The following is a 16,527-nucleotide window of genomic DNA, read 5'->3' on the forward strand; positions in this document are numbered from 1 at the left end:
AAGGACATCAATTGTGTTTGGGAGCAATGTCATACGACCGTGCAATTGTCAGTTAAAGCGACGCAGTGCCGGATCTCAAAAAGTGCTCTGGTCAGGAAGGGGGTAAATCCTTCCGGGGCTGAAGTGGTTAAAATGCTGCTAATTTCAGTAGAATGGAGGAACGTATTAATTGTAGACTCCCTATTAATAAACGGAAGTGTCATATTACACACTTAAACAATCTTTTATAGGTAGGGCTATTTAATAAAATAAAATACGTTATTATTATTATTATTGTTGTTATTATTATTATTATTACTATTATTATACAGGATCTATATAGCGCCAACTGTGTGCACAATGCTTTAAAAAATGAAGGCAGACAGTACATTTACATCACAATTTGGTACAAGAGGAATCAGAGGGCCCTGCTCATTAGAGCTTACAGAGGGAGGGTCAAGTGATACAAAAGGTAATAACTATGGGGGATGAGCTGATGGAGAAAGTAAAAACACAGTGTATTAGTTTGAAGCAGGATAAGTTTATTATTTATTATAAAGAGAAGGGTTTTCAGAGATCGTCTAAAGATGGATAGATTCAGAGATAGTCAGACAGATTGGGGTACGGAGTTCCAAAGGATGGGAGAAGCTTGGGTGAAGTCCTAGAGGCGAGCATGGAATGTGTTGACAAGGGAGCTAGTGAGCAGGAGGTCTTTGGAGGACCGAAAAAAAAATTGAGGACAGGCAGCAAAATAACTGTGGAATTATAAGAAAGTTATTCTACTAATGCCCCGTCCACATGATTGGAAATTCAGACAGCAAAAGACCGATGAGAGCTTTTGGTCAAAAATGCAACCGTGTGTATGCTCCATCGGATTTTTTTTGGCCAAATTCCAGCCAGCAAAAGATTGAGAGCAAGTTCTCTATTTTTCGGTCGGAAAAAGTTCCTATCCGAAAATGCGATCGTCTGTATGCAATTCCGACGCGCAAAAAATGATGCATGCTCGGAAACAATTCGACGCATGCTCGGAGGCATTGAACTTCATTTTCTCGGCTCGTCGTAGTGTTGTATGTCGTCGGGTTCTTGGCGGTCAAAAGTTCAGAGAACTTTTGAGTGACCGTGTGTATGCAAGCCAAGCTTGAGCGGAATTCCGTTGGAAAAACCATTCAAGTTTTTTCTGATGGAAATTCCGCTCATGTGTACGGGGCATACGTCATTTTATGTGTATATTTTTTCTTGTGCATTATGTTTTAATACATTAAAGGCTTTCTTGAAGTCTTGGTTCCGCAAACTATATATGAATGGATTAAGCAGTGGAATAACTACAGTGTAGAGCAGGGATAATATCTTACTTGTTGCCAATAAGTCACCTCTAGTTGGAACCATATAAACGAAAAACAAAGTCCCAAAAAATATGCATACAACTGTCAAGTGGGAGCTACAGGTAGAGAATGCTTTCTGTCTCCCCGTGTTAGACTGAATTTTGAGAATGGCGCTGATAATGCAAAAATAAGAAATTGTGATCAGTATAAATGGGCAGATGATAACAATTATACAGATTAGGATTGTCTGACTTTGAAGCACTGAAACATCTGAACAAGAAATATCAAGAATAGGGGTAAAATCACAAAAGAAGTGGTCTACAATGTCCGAGCCACAAAATTCTAATTTAAAGGTTGCTGCTGCATTCATCCCCACCATTAAAAAACTCAATATCCAAGCTGCAAGGACAGATACAAGACAGAAGCTTTTATTAATGATGGAGTTATATCGCAGAGGGTTGCATACAGCCACAAACCGGTCATAGGACATTATTGTCAAAATGAGACACTCTGTAGACTCTGAGTTAGCAAACACATAAAACTGTGATATGCAGGCAACCAAGTGCATGGTGCCACCTTCATTAAGCACAATGTAAAGAAGGTTAGGAACAATATCGCTACTCATAAGAATGTCCAGCAGGGACACTTGTGTGATGAAGAAATACATTGGTAAATGAAGATTTTTGCTAATGGAAACTAAAATAATAATAATAAAATTACCACATATGGTAAAACAATAGACCACAAGCAAGAATGCAAAGAGTAGAATACTATAGCAATGGATATTTGGAAATCCAAGGAGGAAAACATAAGATATATTAGTCATATCTTGGAAAAATCCTGAAATGCAACAATAGTACTTTTATTACACATAAATATAAATCTCAATAATACATGGTGTGTCCCCATCTGTTACCCTGTTTCCCCGAAAATAAGACCTAGCGTGATTGTCGGTGATGGCTGCAATATAAGCCCTACCCCCCAAATAAGCCCTACCCTGTTTCCCCAAAAATAAGTCCTACCCTGAAAATAAGACCTACAAGGACTTTAACTAGGGCTTATTTGGGGGGTAGGGCTTATATTGCAGCCATCACCGACAATCACGCTAGGTCTTATTTTCGGGGAAACAGGGTATGTATTGCTATATGTTATGTATTGCTCACATGTAGTATTTTTCCACCTTTTTGCTGCTAAAAAATCCCACACGGGGGGGGAACATTCCCTTTTTTGCTATACAATAACTTACCTCTTGTTTACTTTTTTTCTTTTTGTAGGAATTAATTGACATATGTTGTTATTATAATGTATTGCTTGTATTGTTTAACCAGCATAATACTTACACACTCAGAGTGAATCCTGAAGAAGCCCACATGGAGCGAAATGCGTCAATCCCATTACCTTTAGTTATCTTTAAAAACCTTGTCGTATGTGTAACCAGCCTGGTAGTGTGTATTTTATGCTTTTAGACATCTGTCCGTTGATTTTAACATTGTTTAAATAAACATTGTGTATTTTATTATTCATTACCTTTTGTTTTTTGATTGTTATATTTTTTGTGCCACTTTAAAATCCCCTATTTCCCTGTTTCTTCCCAACTGGAAGTTTTAGGGAGTCTTTATTCTTTTTTCTAATTGTATTTTTGGGGATTGTGCTGCCCTTTTTGTGTTCTGGGTTTTTTGGTATACAAGACCTCCCAGCTACACTATTCCCATCAATCTCAATACATTTAAGACATTTGCATGGTCAACGAATGGACAATAGCACAAAAAAAAAGACAAGTATGGTGGGCTGTATTGTGAAATGTAAGGTATGAATTAAAAACAAGTATCAATCAAGAGTAATGCAAATAAAATTATCACTGAACAAATATATAGCTATTAACAATGGCAATATTGGGGGAAAAAAAAGAAAGAAAATGTCTCAAAATGCATGTGTTCAGCTTTCTGTTATGAAAATCAAAATATTCTTTATCTTACACATCTATCAACAAATATATTCACAGTGTGAACAGTAATTAGTAGCTAAAACAATACAAATTACAGTGCTTTATCAACAAGCCAACAAAATGATTTGTTAAACAGTTTCATGCTACAAAAACTAAAATAAGTACTAATATTGCACTGGCTGCTTTTATCATTGCTTATCAATTGTAAGCAATAGCTTTATTGAGGTTGCGTGGTCTGTTGGGAGTTTATCATCTGTTGCGTAAATGATGCACATTTTTATTATTATCCTCTCTAAAGATAAAAATGTGATGGTAATGATCTAAGGAATAAAGAAATTAATTAGGTATTAAACATACATATGAAATTATTTTTTTTATTTATAATGTTTAAAAAACTTTAACTGTGATGCAACAGAAATTGAGCTTTTGTAGCTGTTATTTTTTGGGGGCAACGTTAGGATTTATAAATTATTAGATATTATTATTGTTATTATTTCATATTATTATCATACTTATCCTCATTATTCTGTTGTGAAATTGTAGTGGACATTTCATAAAAGTGTAATGAAAATAAAATGGGTTCTCAAACAGTTTTGCTCATTTTTACTAGGCTAATTTTTATCTCCTTCTACACCAATACAATCTAACGGTACAATATGGAAATATAAAAAAAGGTTTCAGAAATGTGAAGTGACTTTTTCGGGAAGCACACTGAAGAAAATTAGGGACATTAAACTGACTAAACTGGATGGCTCCCTGGGGGTTGTGATGGACCTTCTCTGCCATCAGCAGGTAGGATACCTGCTGATGGCAGGTATCCTATTACACCTGTGGGTGTAATGTAAACACCCCAATGTTATGGAGGAGAGGACCTGTGTTCTTGTATTAGGATAACAATGCTGCCCTTTAGTATGGGGCTCAGATTTGGAGACAGCTCCGCCCGGCAGACAGGAAGTCTGGCCTGGGAGGTCGGGAGGGTCCCAGTAGGAGAAGGCTCCAGGAGAAAGAGACAAGAGGTCTTGGAATCTAAGGCTGCAGGTGGCAGCCTGTGTGCGCACGTCTATAACAGGCAGATGTGGCCTGCGACCAAAACAGCACGAAGCTGACAGACGTCTCTAACCTCTACACAGAAAAGACACCCCGGTGAGGCATCCCTAGGACTCCAGTGTACCATTAGGATCTCCCCATCATCCGCCAGGGGGCAACTTTTAAGCTTTTCTGACTCATACAGCATACGCTGTTTTGGGTCCCAACTTTTCGGTAAGCCTCCATTTCATATGGGTGTTGGTATCTGCACATCTTTATCTGTTGCATCAAACCCAGGAGAAGGTCACCAAGATTGTTTATACAATTTTATTTCCATTTTTGGATTTTCTCCTGATTGGCACGGTTGCCACCAGACTTATAAAGCCTATATAGCATCAACCATTTTTATGCCCAATATTCATGATTTGCTTCCATCATTCGGGGGACTATTTTGACCTTTTGTGTTCACTATACACTCACATGGTGATTATCAGTGTCTCATTATCAAGATGGACTGTTTGATTTATTTATGATGGACACTTATTGTTTATATATTAATATTCATAACTGTTCACTTTTTTCTTGAATCGCTTTGAATTTATAGCGCTGCACCCACTTTATATACTATGAAGTATCATATTGATGGGATGACCGCAGCAGCACTCACCCATGTCTCATCCATGTCTGATCTGTGCCCATCGGTGCCTCATTCATGCCTTATGTGTGCCTCATTCATGCTCATCTGTGCCTCATTCATGCCCATATGTGCCTCATTAATGCCCATCTGTGCCCCATTCAAACCCACATGTGCCTCATTCATGCATCATATGTGCCTTATTCATGGCCATCTGTGCCTCATTCATGCCCATCTGTGCCCCATTCATGCCCATATGTGCCTCATTCATGCTCATATGTGCCTCATTCATGCCCATATATGCCTCATTCATGCCCATCTGTGCCCTATTCATGTCTATATGTGCCTCATCTGTGCCTCACCCATGCCCATCTGTGCCTCATTCATGCCAATATGTGCCTCATGCATGCCCATCTGTGCCTCATTCATGCCCATAGGTGCCTCATCAATGCCTCATCTGTGCCTCATTCATGCCCATCTGTGCCTCATCTATGCCCATCTGTGCCTCAACCATGCCCATCTGTGCCTTATTCATGCCCATATGTGCCTCACCCATACCTCATTCATGCCCAACTGTGCCTCATCTGTGCCTCATTCATGCCCATCTGTGCCTCATCCATGCCCATCTGTGCCTCATTCATGCCAATCTGTGCTTCATCCATGCCTCATCTGTGCCACATCCATGCCTCATCGGTGCCACATCAATGTCTCACCCGTGCTCATCTGTGCCACATCAGTGCTCATTCGTGCCTCATCAATGCCCATCTGTGCCACATCCTCGCCTCATCTGGCCTCATCTGTGCCACATCCGCGGTCATTCATGCCACATCCATGCCTCATTCGTGCCATATCAGTGCTCATCCATGCCACATCAGTGCCAGTACAGTGCTTATCAGTGCCCTACAGTGCCTCACAAAAATGTAATAGGTAGTCAGGAAATTTGATTTGTAATTTTATGTCCCTAGAGCAACTGAGCGTGCTCCCTGAATGTTGGACTTCTGTATGTGGCCAAGCTGTGTAAAAGTCTCACACATGTGGTATTGCCATAATCAGGAGGAGTAGCCGAATGTATTTTGGGGTGAAATTTTTGCTTTATACATGCTATATGTTAGACATATCTTATAAATGGACAACTTTTTGTAAAAAAAATAAGAGTTTGATTTTCTTTCCACATTTTCCTCAAAATTGTGGAATAAAATTACATGTTTAATAGACTCATAATGCCTCATAGAATATACATTGGGGTATTTGCTTTCCAAAATTGGGTAATTTTGTAGGCAATTTCATTGTCCTGGTGCTCCAGGGCCTTCAATAGTGTGATAGGTTGTCAGGAAATTAGATGTGTAATTTATGCTTCTAGAATGCCTGGAGGTGCTACTTGTAGGTTGGGCCTCTGTATGTGGCCAGGTTGAGTAAAAGTCTCACACATGTGGTACCGCCATACTCAGGAGGAGTAGCAGAATGTGTTTTGGGGTGTAATTAAAAGTATTCATATGCTGTGTGTGAGAAATAACCTATTAATATGACAAAATTACAACTTAAAAAAACTCACCATATTTTAAAAGGAATAAAGTTTTCCTGTAAAATATGTTAAAAAAAACAACATTTTCCAAATTGTTTCACATAATATCATATTATATTAGTTAAAGTGGATGTAAATCCGGAAAAAAAAATTAATTAAGGTTTATACAGTATATGATTTCATGTCATCTGTGCCCAGTCTTGCCACGAAGACTTAATCCAGCTCTGAGCAATCCTCTTATCTTTTTTCAGTAAGATAAAAACAGAGAGAGAGATTAAAGTCAGTTTCTCCCCATGCCGTGAGTGACAGGTGATTTAAAATAACAAGCATGTTATACTTACCTCCACTGTGCAGCTCATTTTGCACAGAGTGGCCCTGAATCTGGTCTTCTGGGGTCACTCGGCGGCTGTCTTGGCTCCCCCCCGCAAGGACTCAACACTTTCATGCGAGCTCCCTTGCATGGTGTTGAGTACTTGCGGGCGAGTTCCCATGATACAGCCAGCCATAGCTGCTCACTGTATCACTCAGCCCTGCCCCCCGGCACGCCGCGTCATTGGATGTGATTGTCAGCAGCATGAGCCAATGGCTGCTCTGCTTTCAATCCATCCACTTTGACCAATCAATGGCCAGGCTGAGCGACAAAGAGGATGTCGGGAGCGAGCGCGGGACTTTCAAGGGATCAGGTAAGTAAAACGGGGGGCTGGGGGGGCCGGTATTGTCAGATGTTTTTTCACCTTAATGCATAGAATGCATTAAGGTGAAAAACTTTTACCTTTACAACCCCTTTAATGCACAAGCCTGAGAGACATTCTGTGTACTAAGTTCACAATTTACATCCCCCTCCCCCTCCCATCCCCTCTTTCTTCTCCAGCTCTCCCAGGATTGGCTGCCTTTCCTGTGTTTTGACTGGATTTTTCTCATCATGGGGTGTGATCCACAGATCAGTGTGACTAGAGGAAATGCATGTATAGTGCTGTGAACTCACAGGACGGCCAAGAGAAGATACACAGACAAGTGATTTGATTTAGGGGAGATGTATCTAGTGAGAGCTGGGCAGAGGAGAAGTGATCCAATGATCTGATGATTGTTATAGTGCAGTGTGTGTGAGGTCGCCTGATCACAGTTGCAACATTGCTTTTGAGCACCAGGATGTGTTATGTGGGGGAGGAGAGGATGTCTCATTTTTTATAATTTGTCCCAGTAAGGCTGAATGAGCTCAAAGCTTACAGCCTACCCATGTCATCTGACTGCACCTACCAAGTTCCTACTCGTGTCACCTGACTGCTCCTACCAAGTCCTTACACGTGTCACCTGACTGCTCCCACCAAATCCCTATTCGTGTCACCTGACTGCTCCCACCAAGTCTTTACTTGTGTCACCTGACTGCTCCCACCAAGTCCCTACACATGTCACCTGACTGCTCCCACCAAGTCACTACTCGTGTCACCTGACTACTCCCACCAAGTCCCTACTCGTGTGACCTGACTGCTTCTACCAAGTTCCTAGACATGTCACCTGACTGCTCCCACCAAGTCACTACTCGTGTCACCTGACTACTCCCACCAAGTCTCTACCCGAGTCACCTGACTGCTCCTACCAAGTTCCTACACATGTCACCTGACTGATCCCACCAAGTCTCTACCCGAGTCACCTGACTGCACCTACCAAGTCCCTACTCGTATAACCTGACTGCTCCTACCAAATCCCTACCCGAGTCACCTGACTGCTCCCACCAAGTTCCTACTCGTGTCACCTGATTGCTCCCACCAAGTCCCTACCCGTGTCACCTGACTGCTCCCACTAAGTCTCTACTCGTGTCACCTGACTGCTCCCACCAAGTCCCTACTCGTGTCACCTGACTGCTCATACCAAGTCTATACTTTCTTGTACAAACATCACGCTAAATAAAGAAGTCATCCTCTCCAGCCTGCACCACAATGTCTCTTCCAATTCCCACCTTTTACCCAAATCATAGCTGTCTAATCATGACTCAAACATCTCCATCCTTTCATATCCATCCATCCTGTCATATCCATCCATCCTGTCATATCCATCCTATCATATCCATCCATCCTGTCATATCCATTCTGTCATATCCCATATCCATCCACATTATACAGAAGTTAGTCAGAGAGTATGCGGACATGATACAGCTGCTGCCAAATGTGGGCGTGGCTTAAATTGTGTAGCGGTACCCCATAGAGGCTGCTAAGTATAATGGTCCGTCAGCCAGGCACACACTTTTTCATTCCTCAAAGACAATAAAGCAGTCCTTGCATTTTGTTTTTGTTTGTTTTATTGAGGGGAACTTGGATAGGGATTGGGACTCATGAGATGCCCAGGTGATCAAACATTGGAACATGGGACTCTAGGTACATCCTGTATATACATCACTCCATTTCTCCTCCTGTACATCACTTCCTTTCTTCTGAGTATCGCTTTATACTTCTGTACATCACTTCCTCTCTTCTGAGTATCACTCCATACTCCTCCTGCACATCGCTTCCTCTCTTCTGAGTATCGCTCCATACTCTTCCTGTGCATCACTTCCGCTCTTCTGAGTATCGATTCATCCTCTTCCTGCACATCGCTTCCTATCTTCTGAGTATCTCTCCATACTCTTCCTGCACATCGCCTTCTCTCTTCTGAGTATCGCTCCATACTCTCCCTGTACATTGCTTCCTCTCTTCTGAGTATCGCTCCATACTCTTCCTGTACACCGCTTCCTTTCTTCTTAGTATCACTCCATACTCTTCCTGTACATCGCTTTCTCTCTTCTGAGTATCGCTCCATACTCCTCCTGCACATCGCTTCCTCTCTTCTGAGTATCTCTCCATACTCTTCCTGCACATCGCCTTCTCTCTTCTGAGTATCGCTCCATACTCTTTCTGCACATCGCTTCCTCTCATCTGAGTATCTCTCCATACTCTTCCTGTACATCGCTTCCTCTCATCTGAGTATCACTCCATACTCTTCCTGTACATCTCTTCCTTGCTTTCATTCTCCAGACTAGCTAGCACTGTAGGCCTGAAACTGATTCAGCCAGGCCTAAATCAAATGCCCTTACAGGCAGGGACCATAGGCACCTATGGTGTAGCAAAAAGAAAATAGTAAATTCTGGTACTAGCTGTCCCACATGCGGCTACTGATCCCAGTCAGACCTCTTCAGGCCCTGCCAGCCCTCCTGGCTGCAGCTGCCCGACTCCACTGCAAATGACACCACAGTCCTCTCCACTGGTTCTGTACCCATCTCCAACTGCACTCTCCCAGTCCTTTTAGGTGTGACTCCCCAGTTCTCCCGCCTGTGCATGCCACTCGCCAGCCCTCTTGGCCGCAACCGATGGTTCCTCTCCCTGGAGACTTGCCCGGCAGTACTCTCTTCTGCTGTCCTCTCTTGCTCTCCCTGTGCCTCCTTTCCAGGACACCTCCACAATTTCTTGGAGAGCCCTGTCCGTACCTGAACCCAGGCCCAAGGTCACCCCCCAGACTGGAGAGCTCCCTCCAAGGCCCCAACAGCCTCAGTACTCCATCTCCAACTCCTCCACCCAACAACTTCTCCCAAACTGGGCTGACCCTGAGTATTTGAGAAGGCCTGCCCATTCCAAGTTGGGGATTGGTCAGGGCTCCTCAAAATACCCCAGGCAGCTCCACATCCCCTCTCCCCCTCTCTTTCCAGAACCTTCTAGAGAGCTCTGGAAAGAAGAGGGAGGTCTTGGTAATGCTGCCTGTAAATCACCCAGCTTCTACCCTGAGCCACTCCCAGCCCAGATCAAACAAAAAAAACAGGCCTGGCTGTATGTGATATGTTGTTTAATACAATCTGAGATGACTTACATAGCGCAGAATGTGGAAATGTTAAATAGGGAATGTATAGTGCAGAGTGAACGGCAGTGGGTTGTATCTGCAGGAGAGATGTGTGGAGTGTATGGAGGTTGGTAATATGTGCAGGAGAGGAGTGCGGAGTGTATGGAGGTGGGTGCTATGTGCAGGAGAGGAGTGTGGAGTGTATGGAGGTAAGTAATATGTACAGTAGAGAAGTATGGAGTGTATGGAGGTGGGTAGTATGTGCAGGAGAAGAGTTTGGAGTGTATGGAGGTGGGTAGTATGTGGAGGAGAGGAGTTCAGAGTGTATGGAGGTGGGTAGTATGTGCAGGTGAGGAATGTGGAGTGTACAGTGGTGGGTAGTTTGTGCAGGATGGTGTCAGTAGGGCAGTGTCAGAATGTTATTATTTTATTTTACAATTTAATTTTTTACTTTTTTTTTTTCAAAATGCTTTTTTGGGACCAGTGGATGGTGTTAGTAGAGCAATGGACAGTGTCAGCATTTTTTTTAATATATTTTTTACAATTTATTTTTTTAATAATTTTTTACAATTTATTTTTGTACTATTTTTAACAATGATGGGGTGGGGTTTTATTTTTTATATATATTTTTTCACAGTGCTTTTGGGAAAGGGGTGGGGGGATGGGGCAGTGGACAGTGTCAGTAGGGCAGTGGACGTGTCAGTGGGGCATTGGATGGTGTCAGTGGGGCAGTGGTTGGTGTCAGTGGGGCAATGGATGGTATCAGTGGGGCACTGGATGGTGTCAGTGGTCGGTGTCAGTAGTCGATGCCAGTAGGGCAGTGGTCGGTGTCAGTGATCGGTGTCAGTAGGGCAGTGGTCGGTGTCAGTGGTCGGTGTCAGGAGGCCAGTGGTCGGTGTCAGTAGGGCAGTGGTCAGTGTCAGTGGTCGGTGTCAGTAGGGCAGTGGTCAGTGTCAGTGGTCAGTGTCAGTAGGGCAGTGGTTGGTGTCAGTAGGGCAATGGACGGTGTCAGTAGGGCAGTGGTCAGTGTCAGTAGGGCAGTGGTCCGTGTCAGTGGTCCGCATCAGTAGGGCAGTGGTCAGTGTCAGTAGGGCAGTGGTCAGTGTCAGTGGTCGGTGTCAGTAGGGCAGTGGTCAGTGTCAGTGGTCGGTGTCAGTAGGGCAGTGGTCGGTGTCAGTAGGGCAGTGGATGGTGTCAGTAAGGCAGTGGACGGTGTCAGTAGAGCAGTAGTTGGTGTCAGTAGGGCAGTGGTCAGTGTCAGTAGGGCAGTGGTCAGTGTCAGTAGGGCAGTGGATGGTGTCAGTAGGGCAGTGGTTGGTGTCAGTAGGGCAGTGGTTGGTGTCAGGAGGGCAGTGGTCGGTGTCAGTAGGGCAGTGGTCAGTGTCAGTAGTTGGTGTCAGTAGGGCAGTGGTTGGTGTCAGTAGGGCAGTGGTCGGTGTCAGTAGGGCAGTGGTCAGTGTCAGTGGTCAGTGTCAGTAGGGCAGTGGTCGGTGTCAGTAGGGCAGTGGTCAGTGTCAATGGTCGGTGTCAGTAGGGCAGTGGTCAGTGTCAGTAGGGCAGTGGTCAGTGTCAGTGGTCGGTGTCAGTAGGGCAGTGGTCGGTGTCAGTAGGGCAGTGGATGGTGTCAGTAAGGCAGTGGACGGTGTCAGTAGAGCAGTAGTTGGTGTCAGTAGGGCAGTGGTCAGTGTCAGTAGGGCAGTGGTCAGTGTCAGTAGGGCAGTGGATGGTGTCAGTAGGGCAGTGGTTGGTGTCAGTAGGGCAGTGGTTGGTGTCAGGAGGGCAGTGGTCGGTGTCAGTAGGGCAGTGGTCAGTGTCAGTAGTCGGTGTCAGTAGGGCAGTGGTTGGTGTCAGTAGGGCAATGGACGGTGTCAGTAGGGCAGTGGTCGGTGTCAGTAGGGCAGTGGTCAGTGTCAGTGGTCAGTGTCAGTAGGGCAGTGGTCGGTGTCAGTAGGGCAGTGGTCAGTGTCAGTGGTTGGTGTCAGTAGGGCAGTGGTCAGTGTCAGTAGGGCAGTGGTCAGTGTCAGTGGTCGGTGTCAGTAGGGCAGTGGTCGGTGTCAGTAGGGCAGTGGACGGTGTCAGTAAGGCAGTGGATGGTGTCAGTAGGGCAGTGGTCGGTGTCAGTAGGGCAGTGGTCGGTGTCAGTGGTCGGTGTCAGTAGGGCAGTGGTCAGTGTCAGGGGTCAGTGTCAGTAGGGCAGTGATCAGTGTCAGCGGTCGGTGTCAGTAGGGCAGTGGTCGGTGTCAGTGGTCGGTGTCAGTAGGGCAGTGGTCGGTGTCAGTGGTCGGTGTCAGTAGGGCAGTGGTCAGTGTCAGGGGTCAGTGTCAGTAGGGCAGTGATCAGTGTCAGCGGTCGGTGTCAGTAGGGCAGTGGTCGTTGTCAGTGGTCGGTGTCAGTAGGGCAGTGGTCGTGTCAGTGGTCGGTGGCAGTAGGGCAGTGGTCAGTGTCAGTGGTCGGTGTCAGTAGGGCAGTGGTCAGTGTCAGTGGTCGGTGTCAGTAGGGCAGTGGTCAGTGTCAGTGGTCAGTGTCAGTAGGGCAGTGGACGGTGTCAGTAAGGCAGTGGACGGTGTCAGTAGAGCAGTAGTCGGTGTCAGTAGGGCAGTGGACGGTGTCAGTAGGGCTGTGGTCAGTGTCAGTAGAACTGTGGTCGGTGTCAGTGATTGGTGTCAGTGGTCTTGGGGCTCTGGACCATGTCGGTATGGGGGTGGTTGTGGTGTCAATAGTTTTTTTATTTTTATTTACAATTTTATTTTTTTACCTTTTTTTTTTACAGTTTTATTTTGTTATATTTATTTATTTGTTTTTTATATCAGAATAGAGACCCCTGACATCTCCCATCTGAGACAGAGAAAGGGACAGAGGACACAGATTCCCCAGTCCTTTTCTCTGCATTGAAGATGAATGGAGAGGAGACAGAGGCTCCTCTCCATTCATAAAAAGAAGCAGAGTAACACACAGGTTGCTCTGCTCAGTTATCACAGGACACAGGAGCGATCGTCAATGAACGCTGACTGTGTCCCATTCGGTAAATGACATACTGGCCCCTTTCTCCACTCTCCATCCTGACAGATTCCCCGTGCCCCCCCTGAGGGGGGGTGGAAGAGGAGGACAAAGCGGGCAGATGAGGACATGGTGGGGGACCAGAGAAGAAGAAGGGGGGGTGGAGGAGAACACGGGCACTGGAGGAGGTGGGAAGACACGGAGGACAGTCGGGGATGATCGGTGCGGCGGGGACAGCTGTGAGCAGCGATCTCCCTGCATGGCTTTTCAGGTGAAAGCCGCAGGAGGGAGAGGAAAAGCAGATGATGAAAAGCCATGCAGGGAGATCAATGCTCACAGCTATGCTCGCCGCACCGATCATCCCCGACTGTCACTGGACATTCATGTGTGCAGAAGTGATAGGGGGCCGTGAGCGCGCTCTGCTTTTACCCAGAACACGCTCTGCCTCTCCTGTGCACGCTCTGGTCAATGGGAGTGTAGAGGTGGGTGGGAGTCTGCTGGCTCCATGACTCCACCCACCTAGGCCAGATAAAAGTCCCGCCCACTGAATCCAGAGTTTTTGGGGGCTCCAAATAGAGAAAGGGGAGACATTTGACAGGTACGGATACATGCAGGAGGCATGTACATCCTTATAGTTCAGCACTATGGCAGTACTTTATTATTGATTAGAGTGGGTTTACATCCACTTTAAGTTTGTTTTCTTCTTGTAGGTAGAATCTTTTTCGCCACAGGATTAAGACCCCTTTCACACTGGAGCATTTTGCAGGCACTATAGTGTTAAAAATAGCACCTGCAAACCGCTCTAAAACTGCTGCTCCATTCACTCCAGTGTGAAGCGGTGCGCTGGCAGGGCATCAAAAAAAGTCCTATCAGCAGCTTCTTTGGAGTTCCTCCACCACTCCTTCCCATTGAAATCAATGGGGCAGCGCTGTGATACCGCCGGCAAAACGACTCTCCGGCGGCATTTTGCGGGCAGGTTTAACCCCTTTTTGGCCACTAGCTGGGGGTTAAAATCGCCCCGCTAGCGGAATAGCGCCACTAAAATGACGGTAAAGCGGCACTAAAAAAAAGCACCGTTTTACCTATGACGTCGGTGGCGGCACAGTGTGAAAAGGGTCTTAAAAACATCACAACTTTGCTGGAGTGTGTTTACAAAATTCTTACAGTACAAGAATAAAAGTTAAAAAAAATGTCCTGTTATCTAAAATAAAAAATGTTAAAATATTAAAATAGAAATAGTTCCCCTATAATAAAAAAAAGAATGAAATGGAATCTAAAAGCCATTGTAATTTCCAACACAACAATAGATTGCCCTTTCCTGGTGGAATTTCATCATCAAACTCTTGAGATTCTTCACAGCTTCTCTATGGAATAAGATATTTTTTGATACATTTTTACCACTTTATAAATAGGCTCATGTTCTTGGTAAAAACACATTTTCATGGAAGCATATTAACCATTATGTATCAGTATCAAGAGATATCATCAGAAAAAGGAATGCATTTTACCAGTTTTGTGACTTTTTTTCAAAATGAATTGTTCATGAATATGAATAGTTGGGGAGAAATAAAAATGAGGATTTGAAATGAGGATGTCAGCTTATGCTGAACTTCTTTTTTTTTGGTGGAAATTCTCCCAATATATTATATTTTGCTTTAATGATAATTTCCTTTTTGGTAAAATGTACAGTATGTTGTTCACATGCCTTTTCTTACACTGTAAGCTATTCACTGTTTAAGTTCATCCATTCCGATAATCATTCTTTTATATCCATACATGTTTTAAACACGTGTAATAACCAGAGCCAATTTTCTTTGTGACTGGGGAAATTGCAACTTTTGTAACCAGGTCTATGTTAGTTTATTTAAAAATATCTCTCTTCCTATTTCGAATGACAAAATAAATTTCAGTATTTTTAAGGACATATAAGATTTGGTAAGTACTGTATATAAAAAAATAACCTTCGTGTGTATTTGCATTTTAGCTTGCTTTTTTCACTATCATAGGTGCCAAAGTTGCTAAAATATTTCCCTCAAATGAATGAATATGCATACTTGCTTTATATTAAAAAACATGCACAGTATCTCACAAATGAGTACACCCCACACATTTTTGTAAATATTTTATTATATCTTTTCATGTGACAACACTGAAGAAATGACACTTTGCTACAATGTAAAGTAGTGAGTGTACAGCTTGTATAACAGTGTAAATTTGCTGTCCCCTCAAAGTAACTCAACACACAGCCATTAATGTCTAAACCGCTGGCAACAAAAGTGAGTACACCCCTAAGTGAAAATGTCAAAATTGAGCCCAAAGTGTCAATATTTTGTGTGGCCACCATTATTTTCCAGCACTGTCTTCACCCTCTAGGGCAAGGGGTTCACCAGAGCTTCACAGGTTGCCACTGGAGTCCTCTTCCACTCCTCCATGACGACATCACAAAGCTGGTGGATGTTATAGACCTTGTGCTCCTCCACCTTCCATTTGAGGATGCCCCTCAGATGTTCAATAGGTCTAGAGACATGCTTGGCCAGTCCATCACCTTTACCCTTAGCTTCTTTAGCAAGGCGGTGGCCGTCTTGGAGGTGTGTTTGAGGTAGTTATCATGTTGGAATACTGCCCTGCAGCCCAGTCTCTGAAGAGAGGAGATCATGCTCTGCTTCAGTATGTCACAGTACATGTTGGCATTCATGGTTCCCTCAATGAACTGTCGCTCCCCAGTGCCGGCAGCACTCATGCAGCCCCAGACCATGACACTCCCACCACCATACTTGACTGTAAGCAAGACACACTTGTCTTTGTAGTCCTCACCTGGTTGCCGCCACACACGCTTGACACCATCTGAACAAAATAAGTTTATCTTGGTCTCATAAGACCACAGGACATGGTTCCGGTAGTCCATGTCCTTGGTTTGCTTGTCTTCAGCAAACTGTTTGTGGGCTTTCTTGTGCATCATCTTTAGAACAGGCTTCCTTCTGGGATGACAGCCATGCAGACCAATTTGATGCAGTGTACGGCATATGGTCTGAGAACTGACAGGCTGACCCCCCCCACCCCTTCAACGTCTGGATATGACACTGAGCATGTGCACACAACATGAGTGCACGTTGAGTGCACATGCTCAGTGTCATATCCAGAGGTTGTCTTTGGGAAATAGACGTATGAGTGCTGCCAGCATTGCTGCAGAGGTTGAAGGGGTGGGGGGGTCAGCCTGTCAGTTCTCAGACCATATGCCGTACACTGCACCAAATTGGTCTGCATGGCTGTCATCCCAGAAGGAAGCCTCTTCTAAAGA

General features: G+C 44.5%; 1 protein-coding gene across 1 annotated transcript; it reads right to left on the reverse strand.

The window, feature by feature from the left end:
* Window positions 1–1,197: 1,197 nt before the first annotated feature.
* Window positions 1,198–1,968, reverse strand: LOC141134244 (olfactory receptor 5A2-like). The gene has a single exon (XM_073623821.1). The coding sequence runs from the start codon at window positions 1,966–1,968 to the stop codon at window positions 1,198–1,200; it is 771 nt and encodes a 256-aa protein (XP_073479922.1).
* Between the last annotated feature and the right edge of the window lie 14,559 nt (window positions 1,969–16,527).

The sequence above is a fragment of the Aquarana catesbeiana genome, linkage group LG03 (assembly GCF_042186555.1).
Source record: "Aquarana catesbeiana isolate 2022-GZ linkage group LG03, ASM4218655v1, whole genome shotgun sequence".
In the NCBI taxonomy this organism is placed as follows: domain Eukaryota; kingdom Metazoa; phylum Chordata; class Amphibia; order Anura; family Ranidae; genus Aquarana; species Aquarana catesbeiana.

What these genes read in the sequence shown, in the direction of transcription:
- LOC141134244 (XM_073623821.1), bottom strand. Translation starts at nt 1,968, where the DNA reads ATGTATTTCTTCATCACACAAGTGTCCCTGCTGGACATTCTTATGAGT.